Here is a 17,087-nt window from a genome sequence, read left to right as displayed (position 1 = left end):
GGAAGGGAAGGGAAGGGAAGGGAAGGGAAGGGAAGGGAAGGGAAGGGAAGGGAAGGGAAGGGAAGGGAAGGGAAGGGAAGGGAAGGGAAGGGAAGGGAAGGGAAGGGAAAGGAAAGGAAGGATGTGCTGGGGAGGTTGTAAGAGAGTGGGAATTAATCCATGGTTGTGCAAAGCATGTGTATTTTGTACATCCTTGAAAATCTAGAAGAGATTAGCACAGCTCCTGTGCCAGCAAGAGCTCCTGTGCAGTTATGCTGATCAAGATGATGTACAGCAAGTCCCAGGTTCCTTCTGGGCAGGACACCCTACTGAAGTGTTATGTTAGCCCAAATTCTCTACAGCATCACTGCAAGACATCAGCAGGCATCTTGGTGCTCTTCAAGATGCCTGTTTGAACATTTCAGAGCTACATGCTCCCTCCATCCCGGGTCTCACTTCAAGGAGGACTTTATTTTGCATGTCTGCCTGCCATATCCTCAGATGCCTTGTGACAATGGCAAGATCAGGGCAGCCTTGCAGATTGCTGTTGAGCCTAGAGTTCTACCATCAAGGTGCTTTTCCTATTTCCCTGTCCAAGAACCTTGCTCAAAGACTTGTCCAAGTCTTCTGCTTTCCCAGCTTCCCCTTTCACACCTTGCCATGACCCATTCCTTCTGCCTGGTGTGTTATGCCACAAGTGTTCTGGGCTCTTCTCTGTAATCAAAATACAGCCGGAGGGCGCAAGCAAGCTTACTGCACATCCATTTCATTTTCATCCCTTCTTGGAGCTTCCCAGAGAAGATGTGACTGTTCCATTATTATAAGTTTTCAAAGCTGGGTTGAGCAATCTTCTCTTGTGAAAGGTGTCCCTGTCCAAGGTCAGGGGGTTGAACTGAATGTTGTTTCAGGATCCCTTTGAACCCCAAATGTTATATGATTCCACAACACAATGATTCTAATCCACACTGTGTTTCTTCCAGATTGGCTCTGGGGGCAAGTCAGACCTGCCCCCAATTGATGGCCCCACAGACATAGACCGAGGTCCCATCCTGCCGGTGCCACTGGGGATTCGTCCGGTGCTGAGTAAATACCGAGTGGAGGTAATAGCACTGGAGTGCCAGATCTTAATGTTCAGCAGAGAGGTGGGCTGTGTGCATCTCACAATATTTTTGTGCTCAGTGAGGTCCCAGAGCAGAAAAGGAAGTGCTGAGAGTAGCAGAGATCTTGGGATATTCTAGATCAGCTGTGGGTTGGATTATGTGGGGTGTCAGACTGTGCTGCAACACCACACCATGCGGAGAAGAAGAGGAATGCTCAGGGGTCCACCAGTCCCCAGGCAACGGCATTTGTTTCCCTGCTCCTTTGTACAGCTCTTTTATAACAACTCCTTTGGCCCCAGCTGGACTCCATCCATAGGCAGTCCTTCTCACACTCACACTTTCTTCTCCTGTCCTAGATCTTGTTTTGGGGACTCAGGGACCTGAAGAGAGTGAACCTGGCCCAGGTGGACCGGCCCCGTGTGGATATTGAGTGTGCTGGGAAGGGGGTCCAGTCAGCCCTCATCCAGAATTACAAGAAAAACCCAAACTTCAGCACTTTGGTCAAATGGTTTGAAGTGGTGAGTGCTTCTCTTCCCCAAGGGCCCTCAGCTGTCCCAGACTTTCTGAAACCCTAAACGATGGTTCCTAGCCCCTCGCTTCAAGATTCAGCAGCAACAAAGGACTTGATCTCCATCCCAGTTTGTGGTGGCCTTTCTCTGAGTGCTCCCAAGGCCTGCTTTGCTGAGCTGTTCCACACCTCTTCCTCTCTTATCCATACTTTAGTCCCTGCTGGTCTCTCCAACCACCCACATCAACGCCCCCCAACCCACATCCATCCCTTGTTAACTGGCACACCTTTGCATCCCAGGACCTCCCAGAGAATGAGCTTCTCCATCCACCTCTGAACATCCGAGTGGTGGACTGCCGGGCTTTTGGGCGCTACACCTTGGTGGGCTCCCATACTGTCAGCTCCCTCCGAAAGTTCATCTACCGCCCACCAGATAAGAAAGCCCAGCACTGGAATATGACAGGTACCAGCCTTGGGCCATGGGGACACAGCTTGTGGGGTGTCTGTGGGGCACTGCAGATAACTGAGGAGCATGGACAAAGAGGAGATGGGTTGGTTCCTGTTGTAAGATGAGAGAGACTGCTTCAACTCTTAATGTCTACAATAAGGGCAGTAAGGCACAGGCACAGGTTGGCCAGAGAGGTGGTGGTGCCCCGTCCCTGAAGACACCCAAGGTCAGGCTGGATGGGGCTCTGAGCATCTGATGGAGCTGTGGGTGTCCCTGTTCATTGAAGGAGAGTGGGACTGGCTGGCCTTTAAAGGTTTCTTTCAATTCATACCATTCTGTGGTTCTATTATCTCTATATCTTTATGACTCCACACACCAAATCTTCCCCAAGACTCAAGATGAATTTGCTATGCTCTCTGCTGCTGCTGCTGCTGCTATGTGGACCTCAACTTGCATCTCTATGTGCTGATATTTTCAGGGCAATCCCTTTCTATATCTCTTCTCTAGAAGCTGGGGCAGATGTTAAAAACAAGACTTTCTCATCATCTGCCCCTCTCCTCTGAGCAAGGTGACCTTACATCACTCCTGCATGAATATTGCAACATCTTACCTGAGCTCTCAGTTTCTTTTCTACACTCTCCTTCTCTCTTGTTCTCTCTTTCTCTGTCTTCTGTCCAGCTAAACAGCTCAAAGGCTATCTGGCAATGGCCAATGGTGCCCCTCGCTCTCGCCCCACAGGGGAGATCATTGTCAACATGGAACCTGAGGTTCCTATCAAGAAGATGGAGACCATGGTGAAGCTGGAAGCTGTGAGTATCAGTGTGTCAGAGCTATGCTAGCACTGCGTTCTTCACTGAACTGCCCATCTCTGAGGGATTCCACCCAAAGGAAGGCTGTTCTATCCTGTGCAATTACGGGGCTGGGCTGTTGGAGTTGAAGGGTCTTGAGTCAGTACCACTCCTACAGATCAACCACTTTCTGTTCTGGCTAGACTCAACTGTTTCTTGCTGTCCAGAGGAGGACTATTCTGGGCTAAGCAAATAAGACAGCTTCATGTTTTCCTTCAAAAAGAGTCAAATGGGAATGAGGACCTCCCTTGCTAGGCAAGAAAAGCTCAAAGAGAGCAGAGAGTTGCATGGAATGGTGGTTCTCCTTGGAACCCAAGAAAGTTGACCCCAAGACAGAGATGGGTTTGGTGTGTCACAGCAGCATCTTCCATGTACACAGAGCTTTCCCAGCCAGGGCTCTGTGCAAAGCTTTTGGTTTCTTACACGATGGGGAATGGTCTCTGACTTCTCCAGCTTGCTGTGGCACGTGTATGCCTGTGTGTGTGTACACTCAGGTGAGGCCGCACTGCTAACCTGCTCTTCTTCTCTGTTCCCTTCTACCCTGGGTGGCAGAACTCTGATGCAGTGGTGAAGGTGGATGTGGTAAGTGATGGCTCTACTGATCCCTGCTCCCAACCTCTACACTCCATCCAACCCTTCTGCGCAGCTTTCAGTGGACCATGCACCCTCAACATCCCTAAAATAGGTGGGGACTAGTGCCATTTTGTCCCAGGTCAGAGATGGAGCAGAGTTGCCCGTTAAGGAACTCTGGCCTGGTCCGCACAAACTGGGAAGCAGTTTTGGACCAGCACTTCTCAGCACTGCTGTGCCAGGAGGAGCAGGGCAGACAGCTCCCTAGGAAGGAGGTGCTGGTTATTGTTACCACAACCAGGTACCAGAACCCAGAGGGGTTTGTGGTGCCTCCAGGAGGATACAGGGCAGAGGGAGGATCGCTGCTACATGCAATGCTGTAGCATGAGAAATGTATGAATGAAATGGAAGACAGACAGGAAGAGATGTCTCAGGATGCTGGCACAGTGTCTTGCTGCTCAGTGCCCATGTCTCTGTCTTTAAAAGGGGGAAAGTGCTAATGAGTCCATGCAGCCAGGAGGGCACCTCCTCCACAACCTTTCCGCTACAAGATATGTTTGATTTTCACCTGAATCCTCTTCTCTGCCTTTGCCACCCTTGTTCCCCGCAGTCTGAAGAAGAGAAGGAGAAAAAGAAAAAGAAGAAGAAAGGAGGAGGAGGAGAAGGAGGAGGAGAGATAGAAGAGGAGGAGCCAGACGAGAGCATGCTGGACTGGTGGTCCAAGTATTTTGCTTCAATTGAGACTATGAAAGAGGTGGGTGCTGAACAAAGGAGCAGGGGTATGTAGGCTGGAATAGAACACCATTGCCTCCTGCAGGCAAGGCCTGAGCTCTCTCCAGCTGTTTCCAAAAGCTCAGGGCTGTGGTGCTTTCCTTGCTTGCCTGTTGGTGAAGCTTTCACTTGGCAGAACTGAGCAGGATTCAGCTTCTTTGGATGCACTTGTTATGCACATGGTGTTGGATATGCAGGCAAACACACCTGGTAACAGCATCACTGCTCAAGTCTGCACCAAGCACCTTTGGTGGCCAGACCTTAGCTTGCTGCTTGGATAGGAAAAAAGCCGTGACCCTGAGTCAGGCATTTCCAGCAAGCACAGAACCCTTGACACAGTCACCCACTCCCTGCTTGCTTCATTTCTCCCCCAGCAACTCCGGCAGCAGGAAGCGGCTGCAGCAGAAGCAGAGGAGAAGGAAGAAATGGAGATTGCAGAGGGTAAGCAGCTTGCAGGTGAAAGAGGGAGTGGAGCTGCAGAGGGGAGGATCAGGACTTGAGCACCCTGCTGGACCATGCATATGGCCACAAGGGTGACCTCGTCCATCTTCAGCCTTGACTCCTTGCCAGTCCCATCAGCAGGGCTGGGACAGGTTTCCATGACGACTTCCACCCATCCTTTTCGTATGTCCCACATTCATATGGCAACAGGTCGTTGTATCGCTTAGGCAATGCAAAGTTTATTAGCTGAGAGAAAAACAGAGCCTGGTTCTATTATGAAGGCCAGCCTTCATATCATAAGAAAGATGAAGTCTTGCCAAGCTCGGAGCAGCTCCTTCATGGGTTTGCTGTCATGGCAGGGATGCTGGGGGATGTCTTGTGTCCCACTTCCTTCTAGTTCTGTCTTCTGAGCAGAACCCACTTCCCCTTGGCACTCCCATTCCTTCCTTCATTTCTCTTCCACACTATGTCCTTGTTGTTTTTTGTCTGTCCTCATCTGCACTGCCCAGCAATCATGAAAGCTGGCAGATTGAGGCAGTGAGGGATGAGGACCATAGATGGGTGGGAGAAGAGCACAACGTTGCTCAGCTTAGACTACTTTCCAACAGCCTTTCCTTGTGTAACTGGTGCCACCAGCTGGTGGCTGCTCTGAATAGAGACCCAGCTGGCCATGGGCATCACCCTCTGTAAAGGCAGCAGCCTGTGCCTTGGTGCTGAGCATCAAGCACTGTCACCTTTTGCAATACCTAGGCTGGTCTTTTCTTCTCCAGGCTGCACTTGACAGGAAAAGTCTTCAGTGGGAGGAAGAAAAGGAGATGGTGTTGGTAGGATCAGGTCTTATTACTGCTATGGAGAATAGCTAGAACCTAGTGCTCTCACTCATCTAAATAATTTACGTTCTGGAAGCTCCTTGCACAGAGGCCACTGGGCTCCTGGAAATGCTGTGATAAAGGCAGTGATGGCCAGAGAGCAAGGAAAGACTTGAAGGGCTTGAACTCCAGGGCTGGAATGGGAGCAGCAGGCAGTCACAGTTGTCAGCTTTCATGATCCTCCCATTTTAAAGACCCTGATCAAGCCTCCCTTCCCTGTCTTCCCCACCCTTCCTCACCTCCATTTCCATCTCCTCCTTCCCTCCTGCTTCCCTTTGGACCCAGAAATCAAACTTGATGACTCTCCCATGAAAGGCTTCAAGGGCCAGGCAAAGAACAAGGAGAAGTCCAAGGCACCCAAAGATGACAAGAAGAAGAAGCAGCAGTCAGCCCCTGAGCTCCCTGAGAAGAAGAACAAGCAGAAGATTGATGAACTGAAGGTGTGTGTGTCAGCTAAAAAGGAGAAGGCCCTGAAGCTTGGCTCTAGCTAGAGGGGAGGGCTTTCCAGCCATTGCCAGACCAACCAGGACTTAGCAGGGATGGGCTCTGCTTTATGGTGTTTACTAGGATTGATGTAGCCTGCAAATCTGGGGGCTCAGAACCTGGGTTTTCCACAGTTTGGGAACAGCTGCTCTCATCCATTCAGCTGAGCATCCCCCTCATAAACAATCAGTTTGAGGAGGCACTTATAGCAAGGTCCAAACCAAAGATCCCTTCCCTTCATAGGGAATTTGGCACTGGGAGCTTTGTTCCACCTTAGCTGCATTGGGCAGTCACCATATCTTTTCCTCAGTGCTTTTTGGTTTGGTTTGGTTTGGTTTGGTTTGGTTTGGTTTGGTTTGGTTTGGTTTGGTTTTTTAACCTGATTCCCCTCCTTTCTGTCTTCCAGGTCTTCAACAAAGAGCTGGAAGCAGAGTTTGATAACTTTGAGGACTGGCTGCACACCTTCAACCTGCTCCGTGGGAAGATTGGGGACAATGATGACAATGCAACAGAAGAAGAGCGGATAGTGGGAAGGTTCAAAGTGAGTTTGGTGGCTGAGTTGGCCCAGGACAGGGACAGCCCTTGCCTACAGGCTTCTGTGCTTAATGTGCTTTAATAGGAAGGGACTGGATGCAATAGTAATCAAATTGCACTGACCCAACCACAAAACCTTGCAGAGATGGAAAGCCTCTGTGGATAGTTCCAGGCTTCAGGTAGTGCATCTACAGAGAGAATGGTCTGTAGGCAAACAGATGCTTGAGAGTCCTTACAGAAGGCTTCTCCTCTTCAAAGACTGCTGTGGAAATGAGTCTTGCCCTTGGTTTTCTCTGTGAACCATTTCTCACTAGGAGAAGTTTACAGCACATGGCTAGAGAGAAGGCTGAGCCCTACGAAGGCTGGTCTGAGATGGGCCTTCTCACCCTGGGCAGCTGGGCTCTAATCAGGTTGTGCAATCCCTCCCACCAGGGTTCCATGTGTGTCTACAAAGTGCCTCTCCCTGATGATATCACCAAGGAGGCAGGATATGACCCCACCTTTGGCATGTTCCAGGGGATTCCCAGCAACGACCCCATCAACGTGCTGGTCCGAGTCTATATTGTGAGGGTGAGTATAACAGCATGGTGTGGCAACATATGATCCTGCGCTTCCTCCCACAGTGCACACACCAGAGCTAGACCCAAGTCTGTGGGGACACTGGGTTTTAGCTGTCAGGGTCTGAACTGGTGCTGGTTCCTTACATCCCCATGATGCGTTAGTGCAGAGCACAGTGGGAGCTGGAGGGATCCCCACAAGCCCTGGACCCCAATGTAGTCAGTGGAGAGAACAACAGCTGGAGGAGGAAGTCTTCTTGACCTACTAGTCAAGTTTACCTCTGGGTCTCTCTTTAGAGGCAGCAAACAAGGCTCTATTAACATATTTCTGAAGGGACACAGCCAACTATGCCTGGCTGAGCCAACCCAACTTCTCCCCAAGTGGAGACAGGGGTTTACATGCAGCAGGACTTCTCATCAGCTTAAGCCAAGTGACTCTGCTTAGGGGACAAAAGAGCTTTGCCATGTGGCTTTGGCCTGATCTCAGGAATCAGGACCTGAATTGTTCACCAGCATGGATGAGGCTGATTTAACACTTCTCCTCTTCAGGCCACAGACCTTCACCCAGCTGACATCAATGGGAAAGCTGACCCTTATATTGCCATCAAGCTGGGGAAGACAGACATCAAAGACAAGGAAAACTACATCTCCAAGCAGCTGAACCCTGTCTTCGGAAAGTGAGTCGCCCAAGCTCTATTGCCTGTTCACACCCAGAAGGGGCTAGCTAAGCTTATCACCCCTTGGACCTGCACCCTAGTCACCCCTCAGCTGCTTTGTGTTCAGAGGTTGGGACTCATCAGACAGAACCTTCCTTGCAAGTGTGTAGGCATGCTCATTTAAGTCCATCTCTCCTTTAGCAGCAGTGTGGTCAACATAGTTTAGGAGATATCCACATCTGATAATGACAAAGTATCTGTTTTAGGAGGCCTGAACTGTGAGAGTATTGCCTGGTTCCACAGTGACACACAGACTTAGTTTCAGGGCTGTTGAGTCAACCAAGTCAAGCAGTCATCACGTGCTACCTCCTTTCTAGGGCTGCTGAATCCAAAACAGCTCATGTAAAGATATAGCTACAATGCATATGTTGAACACACTGTAGTGACAAAAGCAAATTAAACACAGACTGTACACTGGAGCAGACCCAACTTGCCCATGATCTTGAGCAGCATTCAGCTGTTCCAACTCCTCTTTCTCTTCATCTGTTTTCCCCTGGCCTAGGTCCTTTGACATCGAGGCCACCTTCCCCATGGAGTCCATGCTGACAGTGGCGGTGTACGACTGGGACTTGGTGGGGACAGATGACCTCATTGGGGAGACCAAGATTGACCTGGAGAACCGCTACTACAGCAAGCACCGAGCTACGTGTGGGGTGTCACAGACATACTCCATGTACGAACAAAGCTTTCCCTGCCCAGTCTCCTGCCTGTCTCATCTTCCACGCCAAGCCCAGATCTCCTGCAGGAATCTCCCTCTTTCATTGCCTTCTGATGGGGATGTCTGTGCTGTACTTCTTCTCTTAACAGGGGTGTTAGGGCCTGAACAGGAGTGCAACAGCAGAGTGGCTCCTGATCAGGAATCCAGGGCTGGGAGGAAGGGGTTGAGGGGCAGTGGTACAGCTCAATAGAAGAATGAGACTAGGGCTGTAATAGCAGCAGGATCAAAGGAGCAAAGCATCAGAGGCCAAGAAGGGTGCACTGGAGATTTCAGGTCTAAGTCAGCATGGAGTAAAGGGACTGGGGCAGAAAGATGTTAGCAAAGTATAGAGCAGGGATGCAGTGGGACCCGTCTGCTCTGAGGCTTCACATTTGGAGTCCCAGATCTTTACCCTGTGAGTGCTGAGTCCTTCCTGGCACCAGCAGATACTTGGCTTGCAGAGGGAAACACCATACCTTCTTTCTCTTTGCTACTACTTCACTGACCTTATCCTCCTGTTTGCAGACATGGGTATAACATCTGGCGTGACCCCATGAAGCCCTCACAGATCCTGTCCAAGCTGTGCAAAGAGGGCAAGGTGGACGGGCCACACTTTGGGCCAGGAGGAAGAGTGAAAGTTGCCAACAGGGTGTACACTGGTCCCACAGAGATTGAGGATGAAAACGGTACCTGCCCCATGGGATGAAGATTGGAGGGGAGTGGGGGTCTGGGTGTCTCCTTATCATCCAGGGTTGGAGACAGGTCTAGTGGCCCCAACACCCTAAGGCAATGTTGCAGTCCTTCCCCATCTACCACCTTACACTGACCCTTCACTTTGTTGCCAGCTGGACAGTGTCTTGTAGACCACCCAAGCCAGAGGGGTGCTGTTAGAATTGCTCATGGGTGTCCATAGCACGAGATCACCAAAGCTGCCTTTTATGGACAGGAAGCTCCATGTCCTTGATATAACTGAATCCTCAAAGGTTGTGTCCCAGTGCATTCACGTTCTTAAGAAAGATGAAAGCAGGCCATGAGGTGTGCGCAGGAGGAGAATGTGGTCGAAAGATATGGAGTTTGTTCAGCCTGGATAAAAGCAGACTCGTAGGGGATCTGGACCTCCTGCAAATGGTTAAGGTTACAGGAGAAAGAGAAGAGTTAGGAAGTGTTGGCTCAAATGGACGCTAGTGGATGGAGAGGAGTCACTGGCAGGCTCCATTGGAGCAGGGAGAAGCTGGAAGAGGAATCCAAGAAGAGTGTGTGTGTGTGTGTGTGCTGGTGCCAGGAAAATCTGGGGTCCTTTTTGAGCAGAGGAAGAGGGTTGTTTGCTCTCCTTGGTGTCTTTCCATCTAGATCTCCAAGCTCCTTTGCCCATGCAGGTCAGAAGAAGCAGACAGATGAACACTTGGCCCTGACAGTGCTGCGCCACTGGGAGGATGTCCCACGGGCAGGCTGCAAGCTGGTCCCTGAGCACGTGGAGACGCGCCCACTGCTGAACCCTGACAAGCCGGGCATTGAGCAGGTCCTCCAGGCCCCCCAGAGAGCAGCATGTGGGCATCAACAGCCCTAAGCACTTGCCTGTTAACTCCAGTAGACAGAATCTTTAGTGCCTCTACCTCTTGAGGCTGCATACTTTTCATACCCCTAAGTCTTTGACTCCCCTATGCCCATGCATCTCAGCACCACACCATGCCATGAGGGTGGGCACGGACTCCTGGCCAGACTGTACCCTACATCTGGCATGGCCAGACTGATGCTGAAGGGCAGGAGGAGTTAAGGGGAACGCCGTGGGTTATGAGGAGCAAGGAGGGGCCGGGGAGCTGACTGCACCTCTCCAACCTTGCAGGGTCGCCTGGAGATGTGGGTGGACATGTTCCCTATGGATATGCCAGCACCTGGCCCTGCCATTGATATTTCCCCAAGGAAACCAAAAAAGTAAGGAATGTCCCAATCAAATGACCACTGGGAAAAACCATGGCTGGGGGAACAGTCCTGCTTCTTTCCACTACTTGTGTTTCTCCACAGCCCAGCTGAAGACACATTTCATCCCTCTGCATTCTTTCTAGCCCTCCTTCCTAGCCCTGCCTTACTCTACTGGATCATGCCCTTTTCCTACCCCAGGGGTGTGGGGCAGCACTAGGGATCCCACTGGGAGTCTCTTGCATTCGCATTCACCGCAGACAAAGTCTCGGATAGGGAGAATTTCTCTGGATTCCAGTGGGCTGCAGCTGGGATCTCAAGACTGAGGCTGCAGGAAATTCACAAGGGCAATGTCCAGACACCAGCAGAGGAAAAGCAGAGGTTTACCTGGCAGCCCAGGACAGCCATGTAACCTGGTGCTGGAGCCCTGACACAGGGAACAGAGAACTGTGGGGGTTTCTCCCTGGGGATCTCACACAGTCCCTGGCTGTGGTGTTGGGCAACCTACTCTGGGCAGGAAGGGATCTCCAGCCCTAAGCATCCTGGGGACTGGGATTCTGTCATGGCCCTGCTGAGTCTGGAAGAGCTGACACAGAATGTTTTAGTGATAAATCTACCCAGCTACCAAGCCACGCTCTTCCTTAGATCCTCTGTCCTGGGTTGTGCAGAAGCTTAGGGGAGAGGAAGGTAAAGCTTCCCTTGCTGCTTCAATGACCCCTCCTGGGTTGATCCCACTTCTTGCCCATCTCTGGTTCCTTTCTTTGGATAAGGTCCCTGTGAGCAGATCCCTGTGCTCTCCATGCCTGAAACCAGTCTCTCATCCCCCTTGTTCCCTTCCTCCTGCCCCCTCCCCAACACTTCACCTCCTTGTCTCCCTTTTTCCTGCCAGATATGAGCTCAGAGTGATAGTATGGAACACAGACGAGGTCATCCTGGAGGACGACGACTACTTCACTGGCGAGAAATCCAGTGACATTTTTGTCAGGGGGTAGGTACTGCGTGGTCACTTCCTCTGCCTCAGCCCTGGGCTGTGCTGGTGCTATGGGGAATGATGGGTAGGTTTGGGGGTAGATGGAGGTACAAGATAGATAGCACCAACACTCTCCAGTGATGTGGTGCCTCGCCAAGCTGGGTACCTCAGGTCCTGTCACCAGAGATTTAGTCAGCAGAGTCCACCCCACCCTAAAGCAGAGCCTGCATCAGACCCTAAATCTTCCTGATGGGTTCAAATAGATGCACCCTGATATAGGGAATCCACAGCAACAAATACAGACTGAGCTGCCTCTGCACCAACACCTGAAGTTGGTGGAGCTCAGACTACCCTGTAGTGGAGTGAGAAGAACTCTATAGCCACCTCTGGGCTCGTCCACTCCAACTGTGTGGGACAAGGACACCCTTCCAGCATGCTCTGCTCCAGATCCCCATGCAATGCTCCTTGTTCCTCTCCACCTCCAACATCCTCCTTCCTGGAGAAATATTCCCAACAGCCAGCTTGAATTTCTTGCACTCAAACCCCACTATTCCCTCTGTGTCCCTCCTCTGGGGCTCCTGCAGTGATTCACAGAAACACAGAATGACTCAAGCAGCCCCAGCTCATCACTTAAGGCTCTTAGGTCCTTCCAGTCTGTCCATGCCTTGCTGGCCTGAAGGCATCCTGGCTGCGCATGCAGGATGGCCCCATGCCCTCTCCTCCCTTCTGGAGAGTTCTACCCCTCTGGGCTCTGCAGGTGGCTGAAGGGTCAGCAGGAGGACAAGCAAGACACAGATGTCCATTACCACTCACTCACTGGTGAAGGCAACTTCAACTGGCGTTACATCTTCCCCTTTGACTACCTGATGGCGGAGGAGAAGATCGTCATCTCCAAGAAAGAATCCATGTTCTCCTGGGATGAGACTGAGTACAAGATCCCAGCTCGCCTCACCCTGCAGGTCTGGGATGCTGACCACTTCTCAGCCGATGATTTCCTTGGTAAGGGAGGGGTCTGTTGAGCTGGGGCAGCGGGACAACCAGCAGGGTTCCATCAGGGGCTGGAGGAGCAGGGGATGGTGTGGGTGAGGCAACACCCAGACAGGAACAGAGCTCTGAAGAGTAGCCCTGGTCCTCAAACCCACTGCATCCTACGGATCCCTTTGGATATGTTGTCTGTATATGGGACCAGAGCCCTTATCTTCTCTGCTGCTCTTTCAAAGGCTGCTTCTGAAAGCAGATGTCAGCTTTTTAGTTCCCAAAGCAGTTCAGAATAGTCTTCCAGGGAAAGAGATGATGGCCAGTCCTACCTCCAGCCAAGGATTTGCACAGCCAACATCTGTGCTTCCTTGTCTCCTGCCAGGGGCCATCGAGTTGGACTTGAACCGCTTTCCCCGGGGAGCCAAGACATCCAAGCAGTGCAGTCTGGAGATGGTGACAAACGAGGCAGAGCTGCCCATGGTCTCAATCTTCAAGCAAAAGAGAGTGAAGGGCTGGTGGCCATTTGTGGCCAGGGATGAGAATGACGAGCTGGAGGTCACCGTAAGGATGGGGAGGAGGGCGTGATTTTCCACACTGGGAACTACAGCCATTGCAGACCACCCCCATATTCCTCTCTGCTCCCTTAGGCTCCCCTGTCACCATGGCTGGGGGCCAGGCAGGGAGCATAGCCTGGGGCACAGCACCCTTCTCTCCCTTCAGGGGAAAGTCGAGGCTGAACTGCACCTCCTGACTGCAGAGGAGGCAGAGAAATCACCCGCTGGGCTGGCTCGCAATGAGCCCGACCCACTGGAGAAACCCAAGTAAGTAGAAAACCCATCTCCCCAGCAGATGCCTGGACTCCTATGAGATGCTGTTGGGTCGTGCTCAGGGAGGGAGCCATGCATGGGGAGGTGAAGAAGGGTCACACCACAGGGATGGGAATCACGGGCACGTCCTTCTCCTTTGGTTCCCCACCACTGCCCACTATTCACTGCCTGGCTGCCTTTCCACTGAGCTTCATTTGCTTTTTCTGGCCTCCCACCTCCTCCTCCTCCTCTCTGGTCCTGACCAACGGGACACGAGCTCCCCCTGGCTCCCCCACATCCCTGCCCTTGCTCTGTCCGGCACATATCCTACTAATTCCCCTTACAAAGGTCACCCAGGGATGGACCCCTGGTCTCCCTTTCCACCCTGTGCTCCTCTAGCTGTGCTACCTGCCCTCTCCATGACTGTGATGTTCACGATGGGTGTTTGCTTCCTCGGCAGCCGTCCAGACACGTCTTTCATCTGGTTCCTCAACCCTCTCAAGTCCATCAAATACCTCATCTGCACCCGCTACAAGTGGCTCATTATCAAAATCGTGCTGGCCCTGCTGCTCCTCATCATGGTGGCCCTCTTCCTCTACAGCATGCCAGGCTACATGGTCAAGAAGCTTCTGGGGGCATGAAGCACGGGAGCATCCAACCTCCAGCTCAGAACCACCGCCTGCCCCAGCCCCATGCTCTTCTCCTCCCACAGCCTCTCGGCAGCCTCAGGACATATTTCACTCCTGCTGGGCCTCCTCTTCTGCATTTAGCTGTGCATTCCTGTCTTCACTCACACAGAAATGAGGCTGGAGGCTCCTCAAGGCTGGCTATCATTCCCCTGGGCTGGCAGCAGTGCCCAGCCAGCCCCTGCAGAACACCCACGATGGGGTCTTGGGACCCTTTGCCCTCTGGGGCAGCGGTTGGCATCCCCTATGGAGCTCAGCACCCTGCTGCAGAGGTGAGGAGTGCAAGAGCTGAGCTGGAGCCCAGGTGCTGGCATCATTGGAATGTTCCTCAAATGCTCCTGAGGGGATACTAAGAAAGAAATAGGGGGGCTCTGCAAGGGGCTGACCCTGCTCTGTCCTCCCTGGGGTACTAGCAGAGCCAGGGAAGCATCCAGCAGCACCAACATCTTTCCAGGGCCACTTACCTGGCTGGACAGCCCTGAGGCTCATGGGGAGCTGCATCTTCTGGCACAGTGTGAGCTCCCTCCAGCCTTCTCTCTGGCGGGTTTGCACTCATCAAGAGTTTTGGGGGCATTTCTGACTCTGTCGAGTGGGGAAGGAGGGAGGGAAGGGCTCTCGTCTAAGTACTCTGTAATATTCAGCTGTTGATGACCCACCGTGCTCAGCTTCAAGTGTGTAAGACCCTCATTCAGTACCTAAGAAACACTCGGAGATGTTTTTAGGATATTTGTCTTTTATTCTGTCAAGTAAGTCTGGGCTCACCACTGGACTGCTCCTTACAGCCATTCTTGTCTCTATATGTCAGCTCAACACTCCTCAAAATGGATGTGTCTCAGCCCTCGTGACTACTGGGCTGGCAATGTTGAGAGGGGCTACTACTGCCTACATAGGATGCAGTCTCTTCTACCCACCACATGCAACCTGCAGCCACGGGGCAGATAATAGACCAGAATCTGCTGTCTCGATCTAAGAGAGAGAAAAGAAGGGGGGAGGGATCTTAGGGCTCCCTTTGGATCCCTTTGAGCTGGAATCCTCAGGGCAGGAAGGCCAGTCTACTGGGAATAGTGAGGAGCCCAGTGGTCAGGGACTCCAACATGGGGGCTCTGGGCAAAGGGGCTGTGGTGGGTGTGAGCACAGGGCAGTGGGCATCTCCTGGACAACACTTGGATCAAGCCTGGCCCCTTGATAGCAGTTCCACCCTATATAACACACACCTCTCTTGATTTTCTGCAGCCCTCACCGACGCCCTCGCATGCCTCTGCACACTTTCCCTCTGGGTTGTGCATCTCCTTGTGCCCCTTCTCACAGCGTTGTTCTGTGTGCACACAGGAAGGCTTAGTGGGGCACAACTCCCTTCCAGTGGGATCCCTCCAGCCCAGGCTGCAAGTGCCCAAAAGATCCAAGGAGGGCCCCCAATGCTGGAGGAGGGTGGGAAGGCTGGGGAGTGGGCTCCTTCCTTACCTGCAGCTTCACCCTTTGCAAGGACAGGGCAAGTATCAGAGCCAATGAGCAGAGCAGTCTCACAAAGATGTGGAAGCCCAGTATCTTCATGACATTTTGCAGCTGAACAAGGAGGAAGAATTTGACCAGGAGCCAGAACATCTTCATGGAGTTTTAGGGGTCCAGGCTCAGTGGCAGTCCTCTTGATCTGACCCATCCAAAACACAACACGCAGTTAACAACAAGGCTCCTCTTATGCTCACCCCACCACTCCCAGAGTAACAGATTCTCAGTTGCATAGATCCCAGCACTGGCTTCCCAAGCTGTGCTCCCCATGCCCATCCCAGTCCATTCGGCTGCATCAACCTGCACACCCAGCATTGCAAGGAGCTCTGGGGAGGCTGACAAACCTCAAGGGGACAGAAGGCTGGAGCAACACAGGGCACCCACTCCTACCCACCTCGCTTTTCCTTGTCCCAGCTCAACTGCCACCCTCCTCAGCTGCTTACTGTGCCATGCAGGCAGAGACTGGAGCATCCAGAAGCCCACTAAACCAGGGCCGTGACTGTGACGTGATGGTGACATCGCTGTGATTCACAACGGCTGCCCAGGGCTGAGCTATACCCAACCCTCAGCCTTCTGCTTGTCCTCCACGATAACATTGCCCGCCACATCCAATAGAATCATAGTATCATAGAATTACCCAGGTTGGAAAAGACCTTGAAGATCAAGTTCAACCGCAGCCTAACCAGTAGCCCATCTCTAAAAAAACCTCTGCTAAATCATATCCCTGAGTACCACATCCAAACGGCTCTTAAACACATCCAGGGATGGTGATTCAACCACCTCCTTGGGGAGCCCATTCCAGTACCTAACCACCCTTTCTGTAAAGAAGTTCTTCCTAATATCCAATGTAAACTTGCCCTGGCGCAACTTGAGGCCATTTCCCCTCGTCCTGTCACTTGTCACTAGTGAGAAGAGACCTGCCCCACTCTCACTGTAAGAACCTTTCAGGTACTGGCAGACGGCAATAAGGTCTCCCCTCAGCCTCCTTTTCTCTAGACTAAACAGCCCCAGCTTCCTTAGTCTCTCCTCGTAGGGCTGATTCTCCAAGCCCTTCACGAGCCTCGTTGCCCTTCTCTGGACCTGCTCCAGTACCTCCATATCTTTCTTGTGCTGAGGTGCCCAAAACTGGACACAGTACTCGAGGTGAGGCCTCACCAATGCTGAGTACAGGGGCAGGACGACTTCCTTAGTCCTGCTGGCCATTCTTGATACACACCAGGATGCCGTTGGCCCTCTTGGCCACCCGGGCACACTGTGGGCTCATGTTCAGCCGAGCATCAATCAGTTCCCCCAGGTCCATTTCCTCCACACAGTCCTCCAGCCACTCCGTCCCAAGCCTATAGCGCTGCCTGGGGTTGTTGTGGCCGAAGTGCAGGACTCGGCATTTGGTCTTGTTGAACCTCATCCCATAAACACGAGATTAAAATAAACAATAAACACGAGATTCTCCGTAGCCTTCCTCTTTCCGTTAAGAGATTTACAAATCTCCTTCCTGAGCAATGTCCGTCCTTCCTGCACCCCTCTGTCCTTCACACTGACTGAGCGCTTCCATCGCTGCCCACAGCCTCAACCCTGAGGTACCTCCCTTCCTCCTCGCCCTTGGCTCTACTGCGCATGCGCAGCAGCGACCTCTGGCGGGAAGCACGGACGGACGTGCCGTTGTCTGACGGCGCAGAACCGCAAAGCGTCCAGGCCGCCGTTAC

General features: G+C 52.3%; 1 protein-coding gene across 8 annotated transcripts in view; it reads left to right on the top strand.

The window, feature by feature from the left end:
* OTOF (otoferlin) overlaps positions 1-14,601 on the top strand; it is a 68,388-nt gene extending 53,787 nt beyond the window's left edge. For 4 of the 8 annotated variants that reach the window (XM_072331501.1, XM_072331497.1, XM_072331495.1 and 1 more), the window contains 20 exons: positions 960-1,079; positions 1,436-1,597; positions 1,888-2,050; positions 2,714-2,844; positions 3,436-3,465; positions 4,064-4,207; positions 4,599-4,665; positions 5,820-5,974; positions 6,424-6,558; positions 6,984-7,121; positions 7,658-7,785; positions 8,327-8,497; positions 9,047-9,207; positions 9,898-10,040; positions 10,365-10,453; positions 11,328-11,426; positions 12,166-12,407; positions 12,769-12,947; positions 13,107-13,207; positions 13,653-14,601. In XM_072331501.1, the coding sequence (XP_072187602.1) occupies positions 960-1,079; positions 1,436-1,597; positions 1,888-2,050; positions 2,714-2,844; positions 3,436-3,465; positions 4,064-4,207; positions 4,599-4,665; positions 5,820-5,974; positions 6,424-6,558; positions 6,984-7,121; positions 7,658-7,785; positions 8,327-8,497; positions 9,047-9,207; positions 9,898-10,040; positions 10,365-10,453; positions 11,328-11,426; positions 12,166-12,407; positions 12,769-12,947; positions 13,107-13,207; positions 13,653-13,833 (2,739 nt within the window). In that variant the 3' untranslated portion in view covers positions 13,834-14,601. The remainder of the gene's footprint in view (positions 1-959; positions 1,080-1,435; positions 1,598-1,887; positions 2,051-2,713; positions 2,845-3,435; positions 3,466-4,063; positions 4,208-4,598; positions 4,666-5,819; positions 5,975-6,423; positions 6,559-6,983; positions 7,122-7,657; positions 7,786-8,326; positions 8,498-9,046; positions 9,208-9,897; positions 10,041-10,364; positions 10,454-11,327; positions 11,427-12,165; positions 12,408-12,768; positions 12,948-13,106; positions 13,208-13,652) is intronic. The other 4 variants (XM_072331502.1, XM_072331496.1, XM_072331500.1 and 1 more) reach the window with 3 other exon arrangements.
* The last annotated feature ends 2,486 nt before the right edge of the window (positions 14,602-17,087 follow it).

The sequence above is a fragment of the Excalfactoria chinensis genome, chromosome 3 (assembly GCF_039878825.1).
Source record: "Excalfactoria chinensis isolate bCotChi1 chromosome 3, bCotChi1.hap2, whole genome shotgun sequence".
Classification (NCBI taxonomy): Eukaryota; Metazoa; Chordata; class Aves; order Galliformes; family Phasianidae; genus Excalfactoria; species Excalfactoria chinensis.
The sequence above is the reverse complement of the archived record's forward strand: the minus strand, read 5'-3'. Positions and strand labels throughout refer to the sequence as shown.